This window comes from Gouania willdenowi, chromosome 20, assembly GCF_900634775.1.
Source record: "Gouania willdenowi chromosome 20, fGouWil2.1, whole genome shotgun sequence".
Taxonomy (NCBI): Eukaryota; Metazoa; Chordata; class Actinopteri; order Blenniiformes; family Gobiesocidae; genus Gouania; species Gouania willdenowi.
This window is the reverse complement of record NC_041063.1, coordinates 25,895,364-25,922,546: the sequence shown is the minus strand read 5'-3', so window position 1 is coordinate 25,922,546 and position 27,183 is coordinate 25,895,364. Positions and strand designations below refer to the sequence as shown.

Here is a 27,183-nt window from a genome sequence, read left to right as displayed (position 1 = left end):
TAAATTATACCAGTAGGTGTCACTGTAAATACTTGTTCAATGCACATTCTTTCCTTTATATTTTTAGTCAATGTCGTAAGTTTTAGTAAATACTAAGATTTATGATGTATTTTGTAATTATTAAACTGGTAAATAATGGGCATGACAAATCGTGAATGTGTTCAAGTTGGCAAAAATCAGCATGAAATTTGGTTGAAAAGAGGTAAAAATATGGCAAGTTTGGTGTTTGCATAAAAATGGTAAAATAAATAAATAAATAAGCAAAGCAAAAATGGCCTCAAAATAGTCTTAGTTTTGACACAATAGGAATATAAATGAATAAAAACAAACCTTGTTGATCTAACGTGCAGTAAATCGTGTGGATTTTTTCAAAAATATTTTTAATCTTATATGCACAAACGATATTACCTGTTTTATTTTATTGTTTTATTTTGTTTTCTATGATTGTTTACATAATACTGTTTAATATTGGGTGAATTGAACAAGTTGCTTTAAGTTGCTGTTCCCTTTGCAAGGTGTTAATTTGGGTATTTTGTTGTAAAATGCCAAATTTGTTTATTCTTGTACGTATTTGTCATTAACAAAAAAAATAAAAATTGTATCTCATTCAAAAGTCAATAATTTGTAAATCAAGGAAGGAAAATTCGATTCGATTTTTAAAAAAAATTATTTATTCACACTGATATGTCGAATCTACTGCTCTACATCTATACTCCCTCACAGTGTTCGGCGGTAATGCTCGATTCGGTCTAGTTTCAACCACAGAAGAAGTCCTATCTGACGTCAGCGCATGCGTTAGCGGATTTGGCTAGCTATTAGCTAGCCGTTTTATTCTTGTACAAACTGAGGGCTTTTCTTTCACTGTTTAATGTAATGTTTCTCTCGCTTGTTTTTTAAGTTGATGGGCCACCGCTGTATAGACACACCGTTTGACTCATTGTACACACCCGCAGGAGGCGAAAGGAAACGGCACACAGGCTGTTCCGTCGTTAATCTGCGGGGTGACCATTTTATGACAGCTAATGCATACTAGCCTAGCTTAGCTTAGCATAGCGACACCGCTTGACGTGGATGGGTTGACTGCACTGACTGCTGTTGAACGACCAACATGGACACTGCAGAAGAAGGTACGCAGCGAATAAATCAGTTTATTCATTATTTTATTGTTCACTTTGAGGCCGGTAGAGACTGTTCGCGCTAGTGTTGCTTAAAATAGCTCGTTTTTGTCGTCCATGCTAATTCGATTAGGCTGGATACGACTGCTAAATAACTCGTTGTTGACATAATGTTAATTACACTGTTGTACCAAATGATTTGTAGACGAACTGTTAGTTAGTGGTTATGTCATCAATCACCGGTTTCCTTCACTTTATTATGTGTTTCTCACGGTCAGATGTGTAAAGAGTACTGATATATCCTACTCTAGCAGTAGAAGTACTGTTACGTGATTGAAATTGTACCCAAGTACAAGTAAAAAGTAGCTAAAGTAAACAGAATTCAAAGTAAAAGTTACTAGTTTCTTTGACCTGCACGTTTATTTCAGGTAATAAATCTTGCCACGGCCCTTGATCTCATGTATGAACTTAAAAAGGAAAAAACGAAATATTGCACAAATGGAATTTAATTTATTTTCCACAAACGCACCTCTATGAAATAAATGGTTTGTTAAAATGGGAAAAGTCTTTTTTAAATATTGGGAACTGGCAATTCAATCCACGCTTATCAAATGTCAATAAAAAAAATATTGGTTTGTTTCAAATATCAAGACATAACAATGCAGTTTTGCGACACAACAAACCATTGAAAAAAAGAAAGTGTCTGGAGGTGCGTTAAACGTAGCCCCCGAGACTATAGATACATTTCTGGAGCTTTTCTGCTCTCACCGCTGTCGTGGGTTTCACTGGCAGTGATTTGAATCCCACACTTGACAAGTTTTGTTTTTGTTTGTTTTTTTCTCTAACACGGAAAATTCCACCTTTAAAAATACATTTACCACAAAGATAAACATTTTAGGGTTAGGGCTAAAATAAAAGGGTTAGCGGGGTAGCGCCAGGTAAATGAGTTAAAATACAAATGACGGAACTTTAAGTCACGTGGTGCACATATCAAGTGACCTAAACTGGCCAATGAGGGGCGCTGCGTATCCATAAATTGGCAGTCTACAGATATGTTTAACGTATCCGTAGCCACGGCCTTGAAAAATTACAACCTGTTTTAAAATTTTGAATAATACACTATAATACAATACAACACCTACAGGTATTGAAAATGGTGCAAAAGCAATGCTAAACAGTGCAATCGAAAGTGAAAATAAGATGTAAAAACTTTCAGTACAAGGAAATTTCTACTTGCCTGATTGGTTTTACTAGTCGGTAACACATCTTAAAACCAAAGAACACAATGTGCAAACACAATAGAATTATATAGAATAGAACAAGAATTAAAATGAAATAAATATAGGCAGAAGATTAGCAGGCATCGTTACGGATTTTTTATATTAATATTAAATGTAAAAAAAAACATGGACAGTTATTTTAAAGGGTGTGTTTCACATTTATTATACTTTTTAAAATTTATATTTAAAAAAAAAAAATTGGGGGGTGCAATTTGGCACCCCTCCAGCAGATAGCGCCCTAGGCGGCCGCCTGTGTTGCCTGTCAGGAAGGCCGGCCCTGGCTTCAACTTTATTATAACAACAAATGGCAATGTTAATTTAGAGCAAGTCCCCGATTGTTGTTGATGAACGTTTTAAAGTACACGTGTCAAACTCAAGGCCCGGGGGCCAAATCCAGCCCTTTAGAGCAGGGGTTCTCAACTGGTCTCACCCTGGGATCTATATTTTGTAACAGTCTTTAAATCGCGACCCACTTTTTTTTTTAGAATTCAACAAACCAATTTAGTTTTTTAAAAATAGCTGTTGAAAACACACATAATCTTTACAATTTTCCTGTGCAACATGCATTTCACAGCATGCCTGTCAAAAGAAAAGTTTTCAAAACAAAAGACAAGTCCAACGTGAGAGACATTAAGTATTTAATATTTTTTTTGACCAGCTGTCTGAGACCCACCCAGTACAGGTCCACGACCCACCAGTTAAAAATCGCTGCTTTAGAGCATCTAATTCACTCCGCAGGAGAAGGTGAAAAAAAATGACACGAATAAAATAATGTGTCATTGTGTAAATTACAAAATAATTCAGTTGTAGATATCTCAGCCCCTCCAAATACACATGTATACAAATTTACAGATTTCCCACGCTTATATCACATGGATGATGGCAGCAGTCATTTTTTAATCTAACTGATGAAAAAATAAATACATTTCCTCAAATTTTTTACAAAATTAGGTAATTGTTCATAATATCAAGGAAATGTTAGTGAATTTAAGTTTAAGGTAATTTAATAAACATATGCTGTTTTATTTATCTGCTGCTGGAACTACACTGAAACACATATCTGCTTTGTGGGACTATACAGGTTATCTTATCTTAATGTTTGGATATTGTCATTCTCATGCACCATATGTAATTTATACCTGTAAGTGCAAACTAGGACACAATGTTGAAATTGCCTTTTTTCCGAAAAAATTGATTGATTGTCATGTTTTTTAATATTAATGACTTAAAGCCACATGGTCAACCCCAGCTTTAAATGTGTCCATTGGTGTCTAGTAACCCTGTCCTCCTCCTACATGTTGTTGTTGTTGTTTGTTTTCACAGCGGACATTTGCCGTGTGTGTCGCTCTGAAGGGACCCCCGACAAGCCCCTCTACCACCCATGTGTCTGCACAGGCAGTATCAAGTTCATCCACCAGGAATGGTGAGTGTGTGTGTGTTCAGCTTTCTTCTTCTTCACGGTCACCTTGCACACCAACAACAACAACAACAACATCATAATTTCTCCTCAGGTGACCCATGCCGTGCTAAATCCATGCCTCCACTACTAGTTTATATATATGTAGACATGGATATTTGACACCCATACAGCGCCACCACTCACTTGTACTGCTGCAGTAGTGTAGTGACCTTTATTAGCTTTTCTACATACTTTAATGAAGAATATAAAAGTCAGAAAATAGCAAATTGAACAATAAAGGGGAGAATAGGGGGGAATAAAGGGGAGAGGTTCTTGGGGCCCATTCATGAAGTCATCAAAATTATGTTTCATTGTTTCATTGAATCTGTGATTATCACATTTATTTATTCATCTGAATAATATCCACTGTTATCCGGGAAATTTATAGTCATCTTAAAGGTGTAAATCCTTGATTTAATCAGAAATAAAATAGGTTAAAAGTGACCAAAAATGGTGGAAAAGGTGCTGAAATAGGATTTTAAAAACCACAAAAATGGGTTAAAAGTTGCACATTAGAGTAACCAAAACAGACAGAAAAGTGCTAAAAAAAAAAAGTTTCAATATTGGAACAATTAGTTTAAACTGGCAAATAACGGGCACGACACATGGTGTATGTGGCTACATTGGTTAAAAGTGAGGATAATGCATCAACATATGTGACATTAGGTGGAAAGGGTTTATAATTGCCAAAAATGTTTTGAAAGTGGAAAAAATGTGCAGAAGAGGCATTGAAATTTGATGGAGAAGTGTCAGAAATGGGAGTAATTTAGAAAAAACGCATTAAAAGGAGCAAAAATATGGCAAGTCTGGAGTAGTTGCAGAAAAAGGGTAAAAAAATAACCAAAAATGGGCTCAGATATTCTTAGTGTCTTGAAGGCATCTGTAGACCCCCTCCCAGTGTCTCACGACCCGAAGATTGAGAACCCCTGCTCTATGGAAGTCGTATTTAATGTGTAATATAAAATCTCAATTGTGCATTAATACAACATAGTCATAGTCACAGCTTATATTATTGTTTTATATTCTATAAGTTAATATTGCGTTACACAAACAGAGGTGAACTAAACTGGCTTTAGGAAGCATAAAGATAAACGGACTTTATCTTGTTTCACTGAGAGACTGAGTTTGTTTTGTGGTAGTTGAAACACACAGTTGGTTCTTTCTGGATGGTAACCCACGGCTGAGTGAGTGCACGTGTGAACAATGCAGCTAATCTGTCCCTTTAGAAAAGTGCACACTTTATCACACGTTGTGGGGGCACACATGGCTATTTTATTTTAGAGTGTAAATAACATACTTCAGCATACTGGTATTGTTGGGATTAACTGGTGTAATGAGTCCTTTACACAGCATAGTTGTTAATAATCCCACCCTACAGTTGGTTACATGTTACTATGGGGAATAGGTCAAGTGTTGGATAAATCAGCACGGTGGAGTTTCTTTTCATTTTCATGTTTGTTCAGGTGTCGCGTTTCATAAAGTCATATAAGATCAGACCCTTTAACCATGACCTAGATTGATGTGTTGATATTCCTTATTCTTTATACGATTTATAATTTCCTCTCTCCTGAAATACAATTTATTTACTTTTTTACAAACTTGCGAGAACAAGTAAATGGTACTGTAATTCAAATACAAATATCAAAAACAAGTGGTATGTTTGTCTGTCAAATTAATTTTTTCCAAAAAGTCTAACTTTTGCTTCTACAACAGATTCTGACAGTGTTAAATTCATTAAAAAAAAAAGAAAAGAAAAGGTAACCACATACATCTATAAACGTGTTCAGCATGTTTTATGAAAATAAAATGCAATCAACTTCAGTGAAGTAGTTTAACAAGGTCTGATGGTGCATTCACTGACACCGAGTGACCAGTTGTTTCCGTGCTATGCATATGTTCATGCAATTATTTGTTTTTCACATTAAACAAAACATAATTAAAATTATCTTTTTTTTTTTTTTGGTTGATTGATTTGATAATTGTCTGGTAAAATATTGTGATACATCACCAAATCAGTTACACTCATTTATTAGATACAAAAAAAATGTCTAAACTCTTCTATTTGCATCATTTTATTAAAGCTTTTTTTCTTTCCATTTTTGAACTTTTTCCAGTCTGGTCCAGTGGTTGAAGCACAGCAGGAAGGAGTACTGTGAATTATGCAAACACAGATTTGCTTTCACACCAAGTAAGTCCTATTGATGACTCATCTGTGTTATATACCGTAATTTCCGGACTATAAGCCGCTCCTTTTTTTCTCACGCTTTGAACCATGTGGCTTAAACAATGACGTGGCTAAATTGTGGATTTTTCCTGGTTTTATAAGCTTCATGCCACCACAAAATTGAGCTCCATCACATTAGACCAGGTGGAACAATGAAATTGTTAACTTTTAATCGTTCTTGCTCGCACATAATCATTCTGATCACTCATTTAGTCATGATGCACACTGCCTCATCATGGCAACGACGCAGAGAAATGTTGTCAGAGAGAGAGAAAGAGCGCCTGCTGCAGCAGCAACGTGGATGCAGTAAAAGTCAATTTGTAATAAAAAGATAAACAGCATAAAGTTGTTAAATCACCACGTTAGGTTTGTTCAGGATTGATCGGTGCTCTGGACTCTGAGGCTGATGGAGACGCTTCCGTAAGGAGGACGGACAGACGGAGCTGAGATCAGAACAGCCTGGATACAGGCTGTTCTGATCTCTGCTCCGTCTACAGTAAAAGTCAGCCAGTTTGTAATAGTAGCATAACAGTAAGAAGTTGTCAAATCACCACGATGGATTTGTTTAGAAGCGATCGCGTCCGTATTCTTACTCAGAGTCCAACTCGCTGTGATCGCTGGTTCCAGTAAAAAGTGACATAAAAAGCTATAAATGGACTAATACGTAGACGTGGAGCAGTGAGGAGGAGATTTCATGTAATAACGGAAACTTATCAGTGGAAACAGACATTTCCCTGTAACCTAACTTGAGTACAGCAGCCCTCCTACCTGCCCGTTCTGATTGGCCAAGTTGTCTTAAGGGTACCCTCAACAGCCAATAGGATGCGGGCTATGTTAGGCTGCAGCATTTGTGTGGATTTGACTTAGAAAATTGCTAAATTATTGTAATGCGGCCAATAAAACAGTTTATAGCCCGGAAATTACGGTAGTTTTAAGTACCGTGTGTAACATTAGATTAGCTGCTTGTCTATGATTATGTGTTTTTTTACTGTTGTGATACAAAACGTCTCAGTCACTGTGTGTGTGTGTGTCAGTTTACTCCCCAGACATGCCCTCCCGTCTGCCCATCCAGGACATTTGTGCAGGCCTTTTGACCAGTGTGGGAACAGCCATTCGCTACTGGTTCCATTACACGCTGGTAGCCTTTGCATGGCTGGGAGTGGTTCCTCTCACAGCATGTAAGTATACAAACTATTAGATCCCATTATTCAGTGCAAATTTGCATAAAAGTTTTAAATTTAGAGGCTTGTTTTTATGTGTAAGAATAAAGTAATTTTCATTGAATAGTAGCAGTCGTACTGAAACTCATATTGAAATACAGCGTCATACAGTAAAGCAGGGTTTTTCAAACTTGGGTTGCCTGAAATATCTAGTAATAATAAAATATTAAGAAATTGCACATTAAAATTACATTTTTTTTTAAATGTATTTATTTATTTTTGCACAGTTAAAACAAACTACACAATTCAAAGATTTTTATTTGTCATCGTTTTGTGCATGAACATGTACATAAACGAAAAAACGTTTCCAAGTTCCCTGTTAAGCTCTTCTGTTATGTTATGTAAAGTTTAATTCAGATATGAACTATTTTAATTCCAAAAGGAAAAAAGAAAATGATATCTGTAACTGTGCCTGAAAAGGAGCAAGATGAAGTTTACGCTTAAAGAATAAATAGAACAAAATAATTAAAAAAAAATAGAAAAACACCAGTCATATCAATACAAAATAATACAGATATACAAAAAAATAGTGACAATAATATCAGTAATGATATAAAGTGCAGGAAGGGGCAGAAAGCTTAAAGAGCTTTAATTATTATTGTTCTTTTTCAAATTAAAACACCACATACACGTGTTCTAAACTTTCACTTTCTCAAATATAAATCTAGTTCAAATAAAAAGCAGTATGAAAATATCTGAGCTGGTGCATATTGTCACTTTATATTTGTAACGCTGTATAACAAACATAATCAAGAAACTGATTTTAAAGAATGAAAGGTTCTGGGGTCGCCAGCAATTCATGATCTAAAACTGGGGTCACGATAATAAAAAGGTTGGGAACCAGTGCAGTAACGGAAGGAAAGTGACCTAAGCTTTGTTTAACACGATCAAGATACAGTAATTAGAGTTCTCCTATTACTTTACTTAGTCCTGGTAAATAATGCTGTGTGTGATGTCAAAGTTATGTTAATCTCTCTGAGCTTTTGAGCCAACGATATAATCAGGAAATAATTCTGTAAAATGTGATATTATTGGATAATTCAGTAGTCGTTTGGTGCCTAATTTATCAGAGGTGTATACACTGACTTATTTCTATTTATTTAGGTGTTTTTTGTTGTTTTTTTTTTTCTCTCAGGTCGCATCTACAAGTGTCTCTTTACTGGCTCTGTGAGCTCTCTCCTGACACTTCCACTGGACATGCTTTCTACGTGAGTGACACCAACGTTAAATCTAATAAACGCTTTAAAAACTAGTGATTAATAAACCCTTGTTTCCTATTGTTTGTGTTGGTGCAGAGAGAACTTGTTGGCAGATTGTCTACAGGGCTGCTTCGTGGTCACCTGCACCCTGTGTGCGTTCATTAGCTTAGTGTGGCTTAGAGAGCAGATAGTGCACGGTGGGGCTCCTCATTGGTTAGAGCAGCACCAGCCCCCACAACACAACGCAGCCGGACAAGCCAATGAGGTAAAGCACATCATGACTATTGTAGTTTGTTTTACATTATTTCAAATGGGTTTTAAAGTCGATTTTAAAGCTGTTTTCTACTAAAGATCCTTTATTCTTCTCCCTCAGGCCCAGGCTGCAGGTCAAGGTGCTGCTGACGATCCACCTGCCGCCCAGCATGCTGAGCCAGCTGACCCCCCAGCCCCTAATGAAGCAGAGCCCGAGCCCCCTGATGTCCCACCAGACCAGGGTGACGACCCAGAACTGGAGGAGGAGGAGGCGGCAGCAGCAGAGGATGCAGATCCCAACAATGGAGCACAAGGTTCAAGATGATTAATTTTTTTATTGACTGTAAACACCACATATTTTTCTCTATTGAAGGAAAAGTAGGGCCCTATGAAATCAGTTTTATTTTTTTTTCCAATGTGTTTTCCACATTCATTTTTTAAAATTCCGTTTTTTTTTTTTTTTTTTTTAAATATTAGTGAATTTTTTAGAAAGTATTAGTTTTTAACTCCTGTGAGGAAACAAAATAGATTCTAATAAATAAAAAAACCCATAAATAATAAAAATATATGTCAAAAATAAAGTAAGATATAAGTTGTAGTGACATGGATTATTATGACTGTTCCTTTTTGATTTTTTATGTCATATAAAGATGTATGAGAGCAGCATTATTGTCACAACTTAATTTAAATGATCCTGATGACATCATTCCACACGTGCACCTAATGAGCGATCCCTAGAAACGTTTCCCCGTTTTAAAAAAAGTCATTTGCCTCACGGTGACGGCGTTTCGTCCCGATTTGTCCATTTCCACATTTAACAGTGGATTCCAGTCTATTCCGTGATTCCATCCGAAATTCTGTTCACGTGGATTTTTTAGGGCTTTGAAAAGCTATTTACTTTTACAAATATATTCAATAATGTAACAAATTAAAGTTCTTACTAAGGATACACATATCGTTCGTCGCCGATTTCTCTGGATCGGCCGCTATTTGCATATGAAATCGTTTTTTGTACGGTACTTGTATTAGTTGCACTCTTCTAGGCCCTGTTTACACAACAAGGTTTTTAAGTGAAACCGGAAAAGTTTTGTTGCCTTTTGGCGGTCCATTTACACGGTGTTTTGGTGCTTGATAACAGAACTTTCTAAAAATGGGCTCCAGATTAAAAGTTTCTGAAAATGCCTTCCTCTCCATCTCTGTGTAAACAGGGAACAGATACTTCACTGCACACTGAGGCTGCAGAGCTGTTTGTGTGTCTCACTCTTTGGAATCTAACTGAACTTCTCCAACAAAGTGTTGATATATTTCACCATCACTTGGAACAGCGGAGACGTATTTCACGTCTGCACCAGATTCTGACCACAATCACAGAGCTGCACTCCTACTGAGAGCTTTAGATACAGTCTGTGCTCAAACATGGAGTTAGGTTTAATTTCTATGTTTTTAACACAGACTCTGGTTAGACTCGACTCAGACGCAGTGTTTGGATTAGAGCGAGAAAGAGGAGGTGAATAGAGGCTGTTCTCTGGTACATTACCATGACTCAGTGGCAGAGTGGGGCATCCAGTAACTGAAGGGTTGGGGTTTGAATCCTCAGGGCAGCTGTGGCTACATTGTCGCTTATTACCACCGAATAATAGTGTGTATACGCTTTGAGTCTCCTTGAAAAAATGTGCTATATAATTCCAAGCCATTATGAATAAATTATGTTAGAGAGAGCAGGTTTATGAGCTGCATGTGTTACATGTTTGCGCCGCGCATGGATGTGAATAGGCAGCAATGGCTTCAGGCTTAAAGAGAGATACTCTCTCCGCATGTGCTTATTTTTGTTCATTGCAGAACTGCACCGTCATCTATTGGCCTGGCTCATTTTACTACATTGTTTTTTTATGTTTCCCGCGGTTTCATGTAAACAGATCTTTTTGAATGGGAAACATTTTGGAAACAGAAGCAATGCGTTGTCGTGTAAACAGAGCCTTAGATTTGTTAGAGCTAATGTTGTAGCAGCACTCTGCATGTCCACCATTACATTTGGAATGTTACACTAAAGCTTTTAAAAACCATGAGCTCCCTTTGTGCTTGATGAAAGAAACACAAAAGACACACTAAGAATGGATGTTGTTTATCTCACAGCAAATAGCTTTTCCGTTCTAATGCTCCTAAGTATATTGCATTGTAAATGTGTTTAGTCAAGTGCATTAATGGGTCGGCGAAAGATGAAAATATTATCCATCAATCGTCTGTATCCACTTACTGAGTCAGTCGATCTCTGCTTACTGTGGCCAATCATACACAACATTTAGGTTTTCTGGTTGTGATTTATTCCAGTTCTATTTGAGCTGATATGGGCTTTTATGCTTCATTAATATTGATGTTTTTCATGTTGAAAATGTGCTGACATGCTTTGTTTGTCCTGTAGATGATATGAACTGGAATGCTCTGGAGTGGGACCGGGCTGCAGAGGAGCTCACCTGGGAGAGGGTAACTAAATACTCCCACCAGGGTTAGGGACCGTTATAATAAAAACAAGACAACACTGACTACAGATGAGAATACACAAGAAAGGACTGTTCAACAACTCAAGAATGTTTGACCAGAGAGACATGTAAACCCATGTAAATTTGCGATGGTAAAACAGGGGATGGGACCCTGATAAGCAAACTGCTTCTCTCGTCTCCTTTTTCGGCATGTACAAAAAATGTAAAAAAAAAAAAAAAGTGAATGTAACCGTGTCGGAAATAAACTGAATAAATAAATAAATAATCGTCATAATATAATAAATCTCTCAGAATTGCCACACAGTATATTACAACAGGACCACAGTTCAAACAAAATAGTTAATCTATTCCTAACACAAGAGAGACCATGTTGAAAAATCCAAATAAAATAAAAGGCTGTCAGTGTGAACATAATTGGTCAAGAAGCCATATATTTAGCTGCCAAACAAGGTGACCAAGAGATTAAAAAAAGCCTAATTAGATGATAAATAATATTTTTTTTAGTTTATTTCACAGCTGATATAAGACATAAGTCAAATCTGGCCTGTTATCATAAGAAATGCTAACAGGATGCTAACACAAGAGGAAGGTTACGTGGTAATTACGAATAATTGAGTTTGAACTTCAATAATTCGTAACATGATTGTAATTTACTTCTATGGGGAAAATAATTATTTTTATTTTTATTGTATTTGAAAAAATGCCAGTCATCGTAAATTGAGTTGTAATTGAACATGATAATTGAAGACGCAATTAAATTTGTATTCTCCTTCTCCCCCACTCAGATGCTTGGACTGGATGGTTCACTAGTATTTTTGGTAAGTTGTTTGTTTTGTTTTTCTTCGCTGTTTAACTTTTAGTCTGAATATCTTTCATCACAAAGAAGGAAGTGAGTGAAAGTTAAGTTATTTCCTGGTATTTTTGTCTGAAGATGGTTTTGTTGTTTTGCAGGAGCACGTGTTCTGGGTCGTGTCTCTCAACACACTTTTCATCCTGGTTTTTGGTGAGAAAAAACAAACCTGTATAGAAATATAAAGAAGAAGTGTTGTTGTGAGGTTCTACACTAACTGTGATATGTCTCTTTTCTTTGTTAAACAGCGTTTTGTCCGTACCACATCGGACACTTTTCAGTCGTTGGCCTTGGCTTTGAGGAATATGTAAGAATGATTCATTTATTTATTTATTGTAACACTTTACACAAGTGTTCTTACTGACTTTGAACTGTTCTGTAGGTCCAGGCCTCACACTTTGAGGGCTTGATCACGACTATCGTCGGCTACATTCTGCTGGCTATGACTCTCATCCTTTGTCACGTATCCTTCAACCAAACAGCCTAACTACACCTCAGTAAATACAAAGACTAGATGCAGTGTAATGCATGCTGCTTATTGTTTTTTTTAGTTTGTTTTATACTGTATGTGACAGTGTGGTTATAGTATTGATCCTTAATGGCCACCGTAGGGACTGGCTGCTTTGGTCAGGTTCCAACGTTCACGGCGTCTCCTGGGAGTCTGCTACATCGTTGTTAAGGTAACGTCTAACTTTTTAAGTGCTTTACATTGATCATATATAGACCAGGGGAATCAAACTAATTTTGCTTCAGGAATTAAAACACAACACAGCAGGGTTGGGCTCAGTTATTTTTGTAATCACGTAATTGATGGTTAAATACAATTATTATGTTGTTAATATAATTGTAATTGAAAAAAGCCATTGTAATAATAACGGAACTTTGTTGTTGTAATTGGAAATGAAAATGCTATACAAACTGTCATTTGCAATGTAATTTAGCACAGAACTGGAGAACAATGCTAGTTCTATAGTTTACACACTCTTGAGGATCATTTCACCATTTAAAATGATTAATAAAATCAAGCGGTATACAGACAGAAAAAAGGCACATACACCCGCACCAAAATTATTACCAGCAATATTTTATTATTGATTAAGAAGTCTAACAAGGTAACCAATACAAACAAATTAGATGATGGATAATATGTTGTAGTGTATTTTACAGCTGATTTAAGACATGGGTCACAACTGACCCGTTATCGTATGAGATGCTAACAGAAAGCTAATAAGAGGAAGGAAAAATGTAATTGATCCCAACCTTGGAACACAGTTTGATCTCAAGTGGAGCCGGACCCGAAAAAGGAAAAACAAAAATATTTTTTTCATTATTGTGCCAAATCAACAATGTATTTAATTAACTTCCAATATCAAAGCAAAACATTTTACAGCATACTTGGGGATTATTGCTACCAGTTTGCATAGATATACATAATTTATATATAAAATACATATGTACCTGTAATCTTTGTAAATTTGATGGGATTATTGTGAGAAATTGCAGGTTGTTCTTGCAACAATTTGTGAAGAAACTGAAATATCTAAGTAAATATATATATATATATATTTTTTTTTTTTTTTCTTGATCCATGTTTCCCTGTAAATTTTCTAAATCCTCTCGTGGGCCAAAGTGAAGCCTCTGGTGGGGCCAAATTTGGCCCACGGACCATGAGTTTGACATTTTTTGACATACTTTATGACTAAAGCTTTGATCCAATCACAGGTCTCTCTGCTGGTCGTTGTGGAGATTGGTGTGTTTCCATTGATCTGTGGCTGGTGGCTCGACATCTGTTCTTTAGTAAGATCAACTTTTTTTTTTTTTTTTACTATTTTCTCTATTTCCTTCATTCTCTCTCAATTTTTAGTATTTATTTACTCTTACATGGGATTTGTAGTGCATTTATTTATATATTTATTTATTTGGAGCAATTTATTACAAACAGAAAAAAGCTTTAGTAGTATGTGTGCATACATTTTTCTATTTATAGCCTACATGGCTAATGATGTGATATATATTAACATCAATATTGTGGATGACATAAATACAATACTCAAAAGGGAGTGGGATGAACTAGCACGTATCTTCCACCCCCATTTTTTATTAAGTTTTCAAAACTTATGTTCCTGACATTTTCATCATTACATACATTAATTAATATTATAAACTATGTTTGATCTTATTGCTCTTCCTCAGCTTTATGCTTTAAGAAAATGGATTGTTTGTACGTCGATATTAGGAATAACTTTTCCCTCGTCTCCTCCTGCAGGAGATGTTTGACGCTTCTCTGAAAGACAGAGAATTGAGCTTTAAATCAGCGCCGGGTACAACAATGTTTCTGCACTGGCTCGTGGGAATGGTCTACGTCTTCTACTTTGCGTCTTTTATCCTCCTCCTGAGAGAGGTAAAACTAACCATATGATTGATATTTCCCTCTTCCTGCTTCCTCTTCTTCTAAATTCAGTCATTTCCCCCTGTTTTTCCCACCAGGTTCTGAGGCCTGGAGTTCTGTGGTTTCTAAGAAACCTCAATGATCCAGACTTTAACCCAGTGCAGGAGATGATCCACCTGCCTATCTACAGACACCTGCGGAGGTTCATCTTGTCTGTGGTCGTGTTCGGCTCCATCGTGTTGCTCATGCTGTGGTTGCCAATCAGGTTGATCAAAGTCCTGTTGCCTGCTTTCCTCCCGTACAACGTCATGCTCTACAGGTAGTCACCACACACAGAGACCATTACACCTTAACATTTCATTATCTATTATTAGCTGTGCAATTGATCACATTTTAATCGTGATTATGATTTTGGCCTTTATGATTAAATTAAGCTGATCGTTGACAATTTTTACATTTAAAATGCTGCTCTGCTGCATATCTAATCAGGCACTTTCTCAACCCCAGTAGTCAGCCAACCACTAGGGGGCAAACACTTAATGAAGGCTTCATTAAGCTACAGGTCACTCTGTAAACTAGGCTGATGAGATCGAGTATTGTCGAGCGACCAACCTGCAATGCTGCTTTTTTGCTGGTTTTTATTAAGAAAAAGCAACATGTTAACATGTTCTGGTCTCAGCTTGGTCTGTCACACACGATGGATATCCTACCACACCCAATCCCGATTAAACCAGACGGTGGGGCCGAGTTCGGACACATTTGTAGGTCACGTCATTGTTAACATAACTTAACGTGGAAGTGAGTGGGAGTCGAGAAAACTAGAGAATTTTAGGGGTGTTTTTGAGGTGGGGAGAACGCCTGTGTTGCGCGTGCAGACACGCCCCCATGAGTTGATAGACATGCCCCCATGAGTTGATAGACATAAGTACCGAATTATTTAGCATTATTCGGTTTAAGTTTTTGGTATTGGTTAACCGGTTAACTGTGAGCATCTCTAGTCTGTACTTCATGACATATGTAAAGAGTGCAGCAGAGTCGTGTGTGTGCGTTGCAGGGAAACAACTAACCTGTTCAACCACCTATAAAAAATATCACAAATTCAAATACGATAAATGCGTGAAGGCTAAAGCTAATGTTGCATCACAAAATTCCTATTTGTGTCCAGCAGATACTGAAGACAGATTATGTTAAACAGTCTGCTGTTCTTTGCCCTAAACCTGTAGGTTTAAGCCTTATGCTCCCATTTTATTTATACGCTGTCTTTGTTTTCACGAGTTGCACTCTGAGTCTGTAACAGTGTATTTATAGTTGGCCCTTAGTACATTTTAGTATTTATCATTATTCTTGTTTACATTTTTTCTGTTGGAAGTGGTATTACATTTTTTCTGTTGGGAGTGGTGGCCTAGTGGTTAAGAACGCTGGGCTTGTAATTGAAGGGTTGCCGGTTTGGTATGTTGCGCAAATCCCTCAACCCCTAACTGCTCCCCAGGCGACGCAATATGGCTGCCCGCTGCTCCTCAGGGATGGGTTAAATGCAGAGGACAAATTTCATTTATGTAATAACATATATGACCAATAAAGGTGAAAGCCCTGATTTAATCTTAAACTGTTCACATATTGTTTGATAAAGTGTAGGTAAACAAGAATACAGATGTTTTCCATCACATGATGAATAATCGTGATTATCATTTTGGCCTCGACGATTAAATTAACCTGATCGTTGATGATTTTTACATTTAAAATGCATAACCTTTTTCTCTTTTTACCAGCGACGCCCCGGTCAGCGAGCTGTCTTTGGAGCTGTTGTTACTCCAGGTTGTTCTTCCCGCTTTGCTGGAGCAGGGCCACACACGTCAGTGGCTCAAAGGCCTGGTCAGAGCCTGGACCGTCAGTGCTGGATATTTACTGTGAGTCACATTTACATTAAAACAACAAAGCTTCCACTGAATGTCCTTTTTTGTTTCCAGGGATCTTCATTCCTACCTCCTTGGTGAGCAGGAAGACAACGATGCCAATCAGCCTGTGAACAACAATAACAACAACAACCCTCCACACGGTCAACACAACAACAATAACAACCCTGCCCCAGCCGTTGGTGAGGGGCTGCATGCTGCCCATCAGGCCATCCTGCAGCAAGGGGGACCAGTGGGCTTTCAGCCCTACCACAGACCTCTGCGGTTCCCTTTCAGGGTGAGACTCACCTTCAGCATCATTAGCCACGTTTACACAAGAGCTTTATTTCAGAATGAAAATGGCCATTCCAAATTAAACTTAAGCCCAAATTAAATGGCGGGTTAATTATTTTTTAGATTTGATTAGATTAGATAATTCTTTATTTTATCCCACAGTGGGGAAATTGACACGCTACAGCAGCCAAAGACACACAGAGCAAGCAAACGAGAAATACAAATACAAATAGAGAGGAAAAATTAAGGCAATAAAAATAAAATAAATAATATATACTGATCAAGATAACAGTACAGGAAAAAAAAAGATGTATACAGTATATAAGTGATAAGTGGGGTTTTGCAATGACTACCTAGTAATATTGCTACCCCTCAGAGAAACTGGGTAAAATTTTCACTATGGTGATAAATAAACATTATTGCACATAGTAAGGCTGTGGAGGATCATTATTATTTACAGATGAGAAAAAATAAATAAATGAGTAATTCCGTATGGAAATATTTCTCGCTCTTTTATACGTTCAATTCCGCTTTAAATATATTCCTATCATTCTGCACATGCAATAATTAATTCTGAGTAAAAAAACATCATACAACGTGGACATGACATTGTGGATTAATACATCCCATTAAGGAACATATTTATATCATCCTGCTCTAATACGAGTTTTATTATCAAAGCAAATACATTTGTTCAAACTGCTTATTGAAAAAAAATGGAATTTAATGGAATTGTGCAGCGACATCTCTCTGTTGTCTACAGAGATGAATAATACACTGCTAAGTGCTGATAATAACCAACATTTAGAGACTTTCATCTTAACATTTGAGATTTATAATGCTATGTTCAAAACCCAGAATGGGAGCTATTTTAGACATGACTCAGGTCTTTAAAAAGAAGTGCTCTGTCATTTGTGGTTTGAAGCCTAAATTAAATGCATCTGGTCCTCTTTTTATCTGAACCTTTGCTCCTTTAAAAAGCTTTTTTTATAAACTGATTCCTACTGGGTTTTTTTTATTTATTATTTTTTTTTTTTTACCTATAGATTGTGTTGCTGATTGCTTTCATGTGCATTACACTACTGGTGGCCAGCCTGGTGTGCCTAACTCTACCAGGTGAGATGACATTTGTTGAGTCACAACTAAACCATCTCCATTATTAGATTACAGTGACCACTAATGTAGCTTTGTGTGTGTTTCAGTGTTCACTGGCCGTTGGCTGATGTCCTTTTGGACAGGAAACTCTAAAATCCACGAGCTGTACACAGCGGCGTGCGGACTGTACGTGTGCTGGTTGTCTATTAGAGGAATCACTGTGCTGCTGGCCTGGATGCCTCAGGGACGCACGGTCATCATGCACAAAGTCCAGGAGTGGACTCTCATGGTAAATACCAGCACGAGCTGCTGCCTTGCTCGTATTCATGTCACAAACATTAACAGTGTGAATTATTTTTCCAGATCCTAAAGACTCTTGTGGTGGCTCTGCTGGTTGCGGGAGCGATTCCCCTCCTCCTGGGTTTGCTGTTTGAACTGGTCATTGTGGCTCCACTCAGGGTCCCCCTGGACCAAACCCCCCTGTTCTACCCTTGGCAGGTAGGACTGTTGCTCATTGGTCTGAACCATCACAAACAACAAAGAGATCACTTGTTTTACCATATTTGAGTTACTGTGTAGAAGTTTGAGGAAATGGGTACAGAACTAACATCCAACCATTATTCATAGTGCAAAAAGAGCAATAAGACTAATACAGAGAACACACACATGGATTATTCTTAAAAACACCAGATTTAAAACTCCGAGATCTCATCCAACTCAGAACTGTCCAAATGATTTATAAAGCAAGCAAAGGTTCACTTCCAAAAGGGTTGCAGAAAAGATTTTTAGAATTAGAGGGGAATATAAAAGAAAAAAACACTATATTTCAATGTGCAACATGCCATAAAAACAGTGAAAAGGATGAGTATAACAACAATAGCAGGGGTTAAATTATAGAAATGTCTAGATTATTATATAAAACAAAGCAGCAAAATAAACCAGTTTAAAAAGGTTTTTAAATCATATATTATTAGTACATGGTTCCCCAGGTTTGCATTTAATTAAATTGACTTTGTAATTTAAAAACTGTAAATTGCAATGATCTGAAATCAATTACAACTAGATTATTTGCATTTCCTGAAGAAAATGCAAGTGAGGATGCAGGTTCTGGCCCACGTTGTCAAACACTGCATTAGCATTAGCTTAGCATTAGCTAGATTGGCCTAATATTATCATTACTTTGCGTGAGCATTAACTAAATTTAGCCTCGCGTTAGCATTACTTAGGTTAATGCTAGGCGAAATCTAGTGAATGCTAATGCTCGGCAAATGCTAACAGTAATTAAATTTAGCCTAGCATTACTTAGCATTAGCATTCACTAGATCTAGCCTCGCCTTGACATTACTTAGCATTGGCATTTGCCTAGCATTAGTTAGATTTAGCCTAGCATTAGCATTCATTAAATTTAGCCAGCTATTAGCATAGCAATAGCATTAACCTGGTTAAATTATGGAACTGTCTAAATTATTAGATAAAACAAAGCGTCATCATAAACCAGTTTAAAAAGCTTTTTAAATCATATATAATTAATAAGTATAAGAAAGAGAGCAATGATTTTACCTCAGACAGCAACAATATATAATGGTATAAAATATATTAGTACTTAATAAACATGATAAAATGTATATATTGTGATCAAGACTATTATTGATTTAAACATTGCCACACAATAATTTAAATTGAAATTTAATTGATAAAATTTTTGTAGTAAATATTAAATAGTAAAATATTAATATTATTTTATATTATAACATTTTAAGTCATTTACATGCATGTGTGAATGTACATGTATATATGTTTGATGTGCATATATAGAACTTTATGCAGAATATAAATTGAATGTGTATTGTAAAACTAGCAACATTAGTTTCCTACTTATTATTGTATATGTTTGTGATATTATCTAGAGCCTTGTTTAGTTTTTGTGATGTGGTAGGTGTGGATATGTATAAGCTTGTGTTTCAACCTACACCCTTTAGGGTCATTAGTGAGATAATTAAGTGTTGTTTGTCCTGGGTTTTTTTTTTTTTCTGAAGACTGCCAAAATAAAATTCAAATTCAGCAACTCTTTAATGTGTATTTGTCTCGACCTCTGCAGGATTGGGCTCTTGGAGTTCTTCACGCCAAAATTATTGCTGCCATCACTCTGATGGGCCCCCAGTGGTGGCTGAAGACTGTTATTGAGCAGGTTGGCTATAGCAGCATGGCTAAGTCTATTATGGGATGTTTCTATTGCCCTCCAACATCCATAAGAGAAATGTTATGCATGTCTTTAATTAGGGATGTAAGGATATTTCCTAAATCAGCTAAAAATTGATGCAAATATGAGGGTATTAAAATGGATATGTGCTTCAATACTCTGCTTCAACAATAGGGGGTGCTGGGACTGCTTTAGAGACGCTAGTTTAGACGTCACGGTCGTGAGAGAAAAGCTTTAATCCAACCAAAAAAAAGATGACCCGACCCGAGTCCAACAGAACACGACCCGAACTTGTCCGACAAAAAAAAGAAGCCAGTGTCACTTAAAGCCCAAACCCGTTTCAACCAGACACTATTCACATCCATGCGTTAGTCAGCATCCATTTGTGCGTTTTTCTTTCACCAATAGAAACACAATCACCTGACTTACCTTGCATCGTCTGAACCCGTGGTATAACGATCAAAATTAAGCCAGAACCTGCCAAAGCCTGATGCCTCGTTTGCAAGAAAACACACACACACATTTTCTTAAGATAAATATGTCAATTCCAAACAGGAACATAAGCTGCACATTTAAAAAAAACAGGAGAAAGTTACCTCTATTTGTTTTCACTGTATTTATGATTTGAAAACTTTTCATAAATTTTTGTTCAACTTTGCATGGTGATCAATGAAGAAATGTGCTTATTTTGGTTTGAGTTAGAGCTGAGCAAAAAATCGATTTGTTGAATTTGTAGATAAAAAACATTTTTATTTTGCAAATTCAAGTTAAAAAAATTAAAAATTCCACCACAGTTTTTTCAGACTTTTTCACGTTTCGTCCTTGTGGGTTACTGTAGCGCAATGTGAGCCCGCCCCCTCTTTATTTACATGTGTTTACCTTCTGAGTAGGCTATATGTGTGCCACAGGCATGTTTAATGTTTTATTTGCACTATGCTGAGATGGTAAGGGAAGAGTTTATTATTTTTTTAATTGTAACGTTATGTTATAAAATATATAGTTATCTAATTTCTTAATGAGAATATTTAAGCTACTGTGAAGTTGCTGTTGTTGGACTTTAGCTTAAACCTGGGTTAACGCTTGAAATTGTTGAATGACAGAGCCTCCTTTACTTTTTATTCATGGTTTGTTCTATGCATTTTAACTCTTGAGGACAATCACAGCAATAAAGTTACACTTTTGATATTATATCTGATGTCTGCAGTCATTTTTAAGTGCGTTAAAAAAAAAAAATCGAATCGAAACTCGAATGTTGTATTAAAAAATGAGAGATTTTTTTTTAGGCAAAATCGCCCAGCTTTAGTTTGAGTTAAAACAGTTCAAACGGTTTGTAAGAAGAAAATAATTGTAAAATAAAATATTGACTGAATTTAAATAAACTTGAAAGGAGTTAAGTGTATGCCTCCACCTTTATTTTTAATTCATTCTTCTGTAGATTCAATCTCTTGATTTATTGACATGGCTTTCGAGAGAACATGTTGTGTTGATACTAAAGTTTACTGATGGAAGTACACACAGTAGTAACAGTTCGTCCCTGTGGTGTGTATGAGCTCTTCGTTTGTTTGATCTCCTCAGGTTTACGCCAACGGAATTCGCAACATTGACCTGCACTTCATCATCCGTAAACTAGCTGCTCCTGTTATCTGTGTGCTGCTGCTTTCCCTGTGCGTGCCCTACGTGATCGCTGCTGGGGTGGTGCCTGCTGTAGGTCAGTGTCTGAAAACCATTACACGCTGTTTAATCATTTATGTTCATTCATCATGTTTTACTGCCAGTAGATCTTTTTTTTCTGACACTGACAGTCATTTTTTTAATCTAATTTAAACCATAATTTTTTTTTCCTTTTCCAGGAGTTACACCTGAGATGGAGATTCTAATGCAAAGAAGAATTTATCCGTTCCTGTTGATGGTGGTGTCGCTCATCGGCATCCTCTCCTTCCAGATCAGACAATTTAAACGCTTGTACGAACACATCAAGAACGACAAGTAAGAGTTAACACATCTGTTTAAAGTTAACTATAAAGATGTTTTTTGCTTTGATTACAATGTAAGTTGAATTAAAATAAACCCCAGTCATCACTTAAAGCTGCTGAAGACGAGCAAATGATGTTAGATTAATTGATCCGAGGCCTACACTGTGTAAATCCAGCAGCTTTAACTTATTTAAAGGGATTTTGAAAAATCTAGCCTCGTGTGGACTTAGGACTAGTGCTCATTAGTGGCAGCGCACCAGCAGATTAAAACATTCTAAATGTACTTATTATTCAATTCAATTCAACTTTATTTGTATAGCGCAAATTACAACAGTCACCTCAATGTGCTTTTTAAAATATAAAATTCATAATAAGAAAGAAAAAACCCAACAAGATCCACATGAATAAGCATTTAGCGACAGTGGGAAGAAACAACTCCCTTTTAACAGGTAGAAATCTCCGTTAGAACCAGGTTCAGAGGTGGCAGCCATCTGCGTCGATTGGTTGGGGTTAGTGGACAGAAGGACCAACAGAACAGAACAGGATAGAGAGATAGAACATCAGAGTGTCTCAGACTAGTTGAGTCGTGAACCACAGATCAGGAACTGCCATCATCAGCTTCACGACACCTGAAACAGAGCAGAGAGAGAAGGACGAGGAGAAGACACTGACTGCAGAAAAACATGATACATTATTATCAAGTCAGTCTGCCCTGGCCTTCGGCCTCACTCCCAGTGGCCGAGTCAGCACTTATTATAAAAGTGATGAATCTCTTTCCGTTTATTGGTAAGATAATAGCGACTCCAAGGTCTGTAAATGTGACCGTTTACAGACGAGCCGATGTTCGCTCTAGTGTTTCGATTGTTATGATTCAGTCCTATTAGAAGATTCATGCCTAACAAAACATTATTTTGTACAATATTCATTTGAACTTTAAAAAAAAATGGGACTACTTTACAGGCTCTTCAGTCAAAATGACAACTTGTGCTTCTTTTGGTTGCTCTAAATAATCATGAAAACTTAAAGATGTCAATGTAAACCTCTTTTGTTTAATGGAAAGAGAAGTTGTGACCCAAAAAGATCTGTGACTGTAGGGAGCAACAGTTCCAACTCTGAGGTGTGGTAGTAGACTCCCACCCAAAATGACTTTTATTCTCAGGGTTAGTGTCTTTTCCAACAGTGTGTGATTTACTTGCTAACTTCAGCCACCAGAGCGTGTCAGCGCACTGTTTACGGGAGAGTAAAGGTTCCTAATGAGAGCTCTTCTTCTCTGCTTCATTGTCAACGATAAAATTGCAGAGTTGGAACTGTCACCTTCTGCGGTCATCTTTTCAGGTCACAACTGTTTTTAATCCTCTTTTGGTAAACAAAAGATTTACATACACATCTTTAACGTTTCCTGATTATTTAGAGCAACCAAAAGCAAGAAATGGGGCCATATGACATCATCAATCACAATAGTTCAAGATGGCGGTAAAACTATAAATTAGTCCCATTTTTAAAAATTAATAGAACTCATGGTAAAAAATAATGTCTTGTTAGGCATAGATTTACTAATAAGTACATTTCAAAGGTTTTAGTCCACATTTGTAAAAACAGTGGAGGATCCCTTTAATGTTTTGCTTTATTGTATTTTCAGTCAGAAAATTATCATTTTTGTAACAGTTACGGTATTAACACAGTGGTTCCCAAACTTTTCACAGTCCCGTACCCCTTCAGACATTTAACCTGAAGCCATGTACCCCCTACTTCTGCACACTTAAAAACATAATAATGTAATGTCATATACAACGTAGCACTACAGCACAAATCTGGCCATCAAATTTGGCTTGCAGGAGAAAGTTAAAAAGACAGAAACAACATAAATTATTGTCCAGATTACCAAATAATTCAGTTGTAGATAAATCAGCTCAGATATCTAAATACACAAATTGAATGTATATTCCACAATATTTGGAGAATTGCAATTTTCCCATGCTTTTTTCCCCATGACTGCAATCATTTTACATTTTAAATTGTTCAAAAAAAGTCAATTTTCCTGCAATTATTTAACACAATTTCCACAAATTCAATGAAATTTGAAAGAGCAAATCCTGCAGGACTGATGTCACTTATTGCTAGGATACTGTTGGTGCCTTACATACGTAATGTATGATTTATACGTTGTGTAAAATACAAACTTGTGTACATTGATCAATGTTTTTTTTTTTTTAATTATTTCTACTCACTTACCCCCTATGACAATTTGCGTACCCCTGGGGGTACCCGTACCCCTCTTTGGGAACCTAGGTGTTAACATTTAAATCTTTATTTCTTGCAGGTATCTCGTCGGCCAGAGGCTCGTCAACTATGAACGTAAAGCTGGCAGAACGAGCTCAGTCCCCCCCTCTAATCCACTTGCAGATTAGATTATTCTGTCATATTTTTGCACCAGTTACACTGCAAATATCACTTCTCACCCCTATTTTTCATTCTCCACTCAGTCCACTGACTGAAATCCCACTGCACCTCCTGCGGTTCTTTGATGAATTCTGACAAGTGTTGTCCACCGATGCCCGTCAAAGATTGAAGGGTAAAACTGTATTAAGATTCACTGGATTGCTGAGTCATGCTCTTTATCACACACAGTAGAAGGAAGAGGATTAAAGCTTCAACCATCGGTATTGTCATTCTTGCCTTGCTTTGTAAAACGCTGCCTGATTATTGTACATTATGTGTAAATACTTTGAACGCGGACTTTGTCTTAAAAAAAAAAAAAAAAAAACAGACAGATGTGGAAATAATGCAATTCACCATTGTACATCTTAAAATGTATGTATAATTTATTAAATCAAAGTGACAATTTATATTTGTAGCGTGTCTTTTGAAAGAAGTTTTTCAATCATGTCATAGTAGTCGTTAAATCACCAGAGGAAGAGTTCCAACACTAGTGTCACACACGGTTGGGGTCAATTACATTTTTAAATTACAATTACATCTTCATGTTTATTTACCACTCAATTATGGTTACAGTGATCAGCATTTTTCCCCCAATTAAAAATACATTAAGACATAGATCTGTAACATGGTTCCCCAGGTTTGCATTTAATTGAATTTACTTTGTAATTTTAAAACTGTAAATTACAAATATCTGAAATAAATTACAATTCAATTACAACCAGAATATTCATATTTCCTGAAGAAAATGCAAGTGAGGATGCAGGTTCTGGCCCACGTTGTCAAATACTGCATTAGCTTAGCATTAACGAGATTTGCCTAACATTATCATTACTTTGCATGAGTATTAACTAAAATTAGCCAAGCATTGGCTAGCATTAGCATTACTTAGGTTAATGCTAGGCTAAATCTAGTGATTACTAAAGCTCGGCAAATGCTAACATTGTTATGCATTAGCATTCATTAAATTTAGCCTAGCATTACTTAGTATTCATTAGATTTAGCCTAATTAGCATTTGCTTAGCATAAATTAAATTTGGCCTAGGATTAGCATAGCAATAGCATTAACCGAGCAGTAGTTTAGCATTAGCATCAACCTCGCACTGGATTAGCATTTTCCTAGCATTAGCATTAGCCTAATCAATGAATCCTCTTGAAGGATATGAAATAATCTAAAGTTTTTTTTGTTTTTTTGTTTTTAAATGAAGAAAGTTGAAGTGATGCCTCCTGTATCCTCACTAATTATGAGATAATAGTAATTATCAATTACTACAATTGTAATTGACTCCGCCCTAGTGTGTGATCATTAATATGTGAGTGGAGGTGGAGGGACGGTCTCATCCTTTATTATCAGAGGAGCAGAAAGCACGATCCCAAACTTTTCTGCTAGTATGACTGTGAGCTCCTGGTCCTCCAGATCTCTACTGGTACTTTCCTCCAACCCGTTGGGTTCTGATGGAAAGGTTCTGGTGATGAGCTTATGACCCACATAGATGATCTGTCCTCCTGGTTTCAGGACCGTACAGAGGGACTTGCAGAAGAACAGTGAGTAGGGGGAACTCTGATGATACTGGCACATCTCTGTGAAGTCTCCCAGACAGCGAGGCTCCAGGGTGAACTTGTACATCTCCACCCAGTCTCCATCTGGGCCCTGGCCACGCTCCTCCAGGAAGTGGAACTCTGTGGTCCTCCTGATGCGGTACCATCGGTGGCCCTGGTTCTGGGGCTCCTCAGAGTCCAGCAGGAGTGGTGACAGCAAACCACGTGCTCCGAACCCGACGTCACACAACCACTGGTTCCCCTCGAGGCTCAGCAGGAGGACCAGGTGGTCAAAAGGTGGTCCGTAGCACCCTGTGATGGCGCTCTTCACCTGAGCTGAGAGCAGAGTCACGTGGAAGCCCAGCTGGCTCAATAACCATGACAACAGGCTGTTGACTTCGTAGCAGAAGCCGCCGCGGCGCCGCTTTACGACCTTGTCGTAAATCAAAGGGAGCTCGAGCTCCACTCTCCCGCCACTGTGAGCCGTGAGGTTCTCAAACGGTACCGACATCAGGTGACAGGTGTGGATCCTCCTCAGAACCTCCAGACTGGGCTCAGACACGCCTTCAAAGCCGATGCGAGACAAGTACGGCCCTGTAAGCATGTTTACGGAGCTCATTTTAGCAGAAAGCTTCCTCAAACAGACGGTAAGGAAGTCCAAAAGTACAACTTTTGAACTTCCGGTAACGCAATCATCACTTCCGGGCAGCCCCACAGGTGTGACAAACCGGAATCGTGCCTCTCTGAAAATGTACTTCTTGGACTTATTTTATGCTTACTGTATAAGTAGTGTTGATATAAAATATTTTTCATTATCGTTTCTTTTAGACATACTATAATCATATATTCTTATACTAAATAATCCTTATAATAAAATATATCATTTATCAGGTCAAATTTTGCAAGGCCTATTTTATGGAACTAACAGTTTAAAATGAAACATCTGATTTTAACTTAATCTAAATTTAACAACAACACAAACTACGTATGTGATGAGAGAAATCAGATATAAACAACTGGAAACTGTCAGATTATCACTAAAAGACAGTAAAGAATTAACAACGGTAATAAAAGAAATGTCTGCCTTCTCTTCTAAATACTAAAATTAATACACAATAAACATCTCATATACATATACCAAATAAATCACAAAAACAGACACATTAGACCCCTCAATGGTAAACAATATCTAACAATCAATAATCATGTGCGTAATCTGTATCTAGCAACGTCATCTTTAACTACAATAACTGATTTTGATTTCCAAA

The 27,183-nt window shown here is 37.0% G+C and overlaps 2 protein-coding genes across 2 annotated transcripts; one reads left to right on the top strand and one right to left on the bottom strand.

Moving 5' to 3' along the window:
- Positions 1-755: 755 nt before the first annotated feature.
- Positions 756-24,786, top strand: marchf6 (membrane-associated ring finger (C3HC4) 6). Its single transcript, XM_028434165.1, has 25 exons — positions 756-1,127; positions 3,719-3,818; positions 5,969-6,042; positions 7,113-7,256; positions 8,434-8,506; positions 8,594-8,762; positions 8,871-9,063; positions 11,169-11,230; positions 12,033-12,065; positions 12,199-12,250; positions 12,346-12,404; positions 12,480-12,560; positions 12,709-12,777; positions 13,820-13,894; positions 14,364-14,498; positions 14,585-14,805; positions 16,256-16,393; positions 16,454-16,676; positions 17,719-17,788; positions 17,875-18,056; positions 18,131-18,265; positions 19,866-19,955; positions 21,543-21,675; positions 21,818-21,953; positions 24,261-24,786. Exons 1-25 carry the CDS (start codon positions 1,109-1,111, stop codon positions 24,346-24,348), a joined length of 2,754 nt encoding a protein of 917 aa, XP_028289966.1. The 5' UTR covers positions 756-1,108; the 3' UTR covers positions 24,349-24,786.
- LOC114454067 (arylamine N-acetyltransferase, pineal gland isozyme NAT-3-like) lies at positions 24,739-26,603 on the bottom strand. The gene has a single exon (XM_028434176.1). It carries the CDS (start codon positions 26,532-26,534, stop codon positions 25,683-25,685), a length of 852 nt encoding a protein of 283 aa, XP_028289977.1. The 5' UTR covers positions 26,535-26,603; the 3' UTR covers positions 24,739-25,682.
- Between the last annotated feature and the right edge of the window lie 580 nt (positions 26,604-27,183).

What these genes read in the sequence shown, in the direction of transcription:
- marchf6 (XM_028434165.1), top strand. An exon ending in GGTGTGCCTAACTCTACCAG is followed by an intron (nt 17,789 to 17,874) that starts GTGAGATGACAT and finishes TGTGTGTTTCAG; the next exon opens with TGTTCACTGGCCGTTGGCTG. An exon ending in TCCAGGAGTGGACTCTCATG is followed by an intron (nt 18,057 to 18,130) that starts GTAAATACCAGC and finishes TTATTTTTCCAG; the next exon opens with ATCCTAAAGACTCTTGTGGT.
- LOC114454067 (XM_028434176.1), bottom strand. Translation starts at nt 26,534, where the DNA reads ATGAGCTCCGTAAACATGCTTACAGGGCCGTACTTGTCTCGCATCGGC.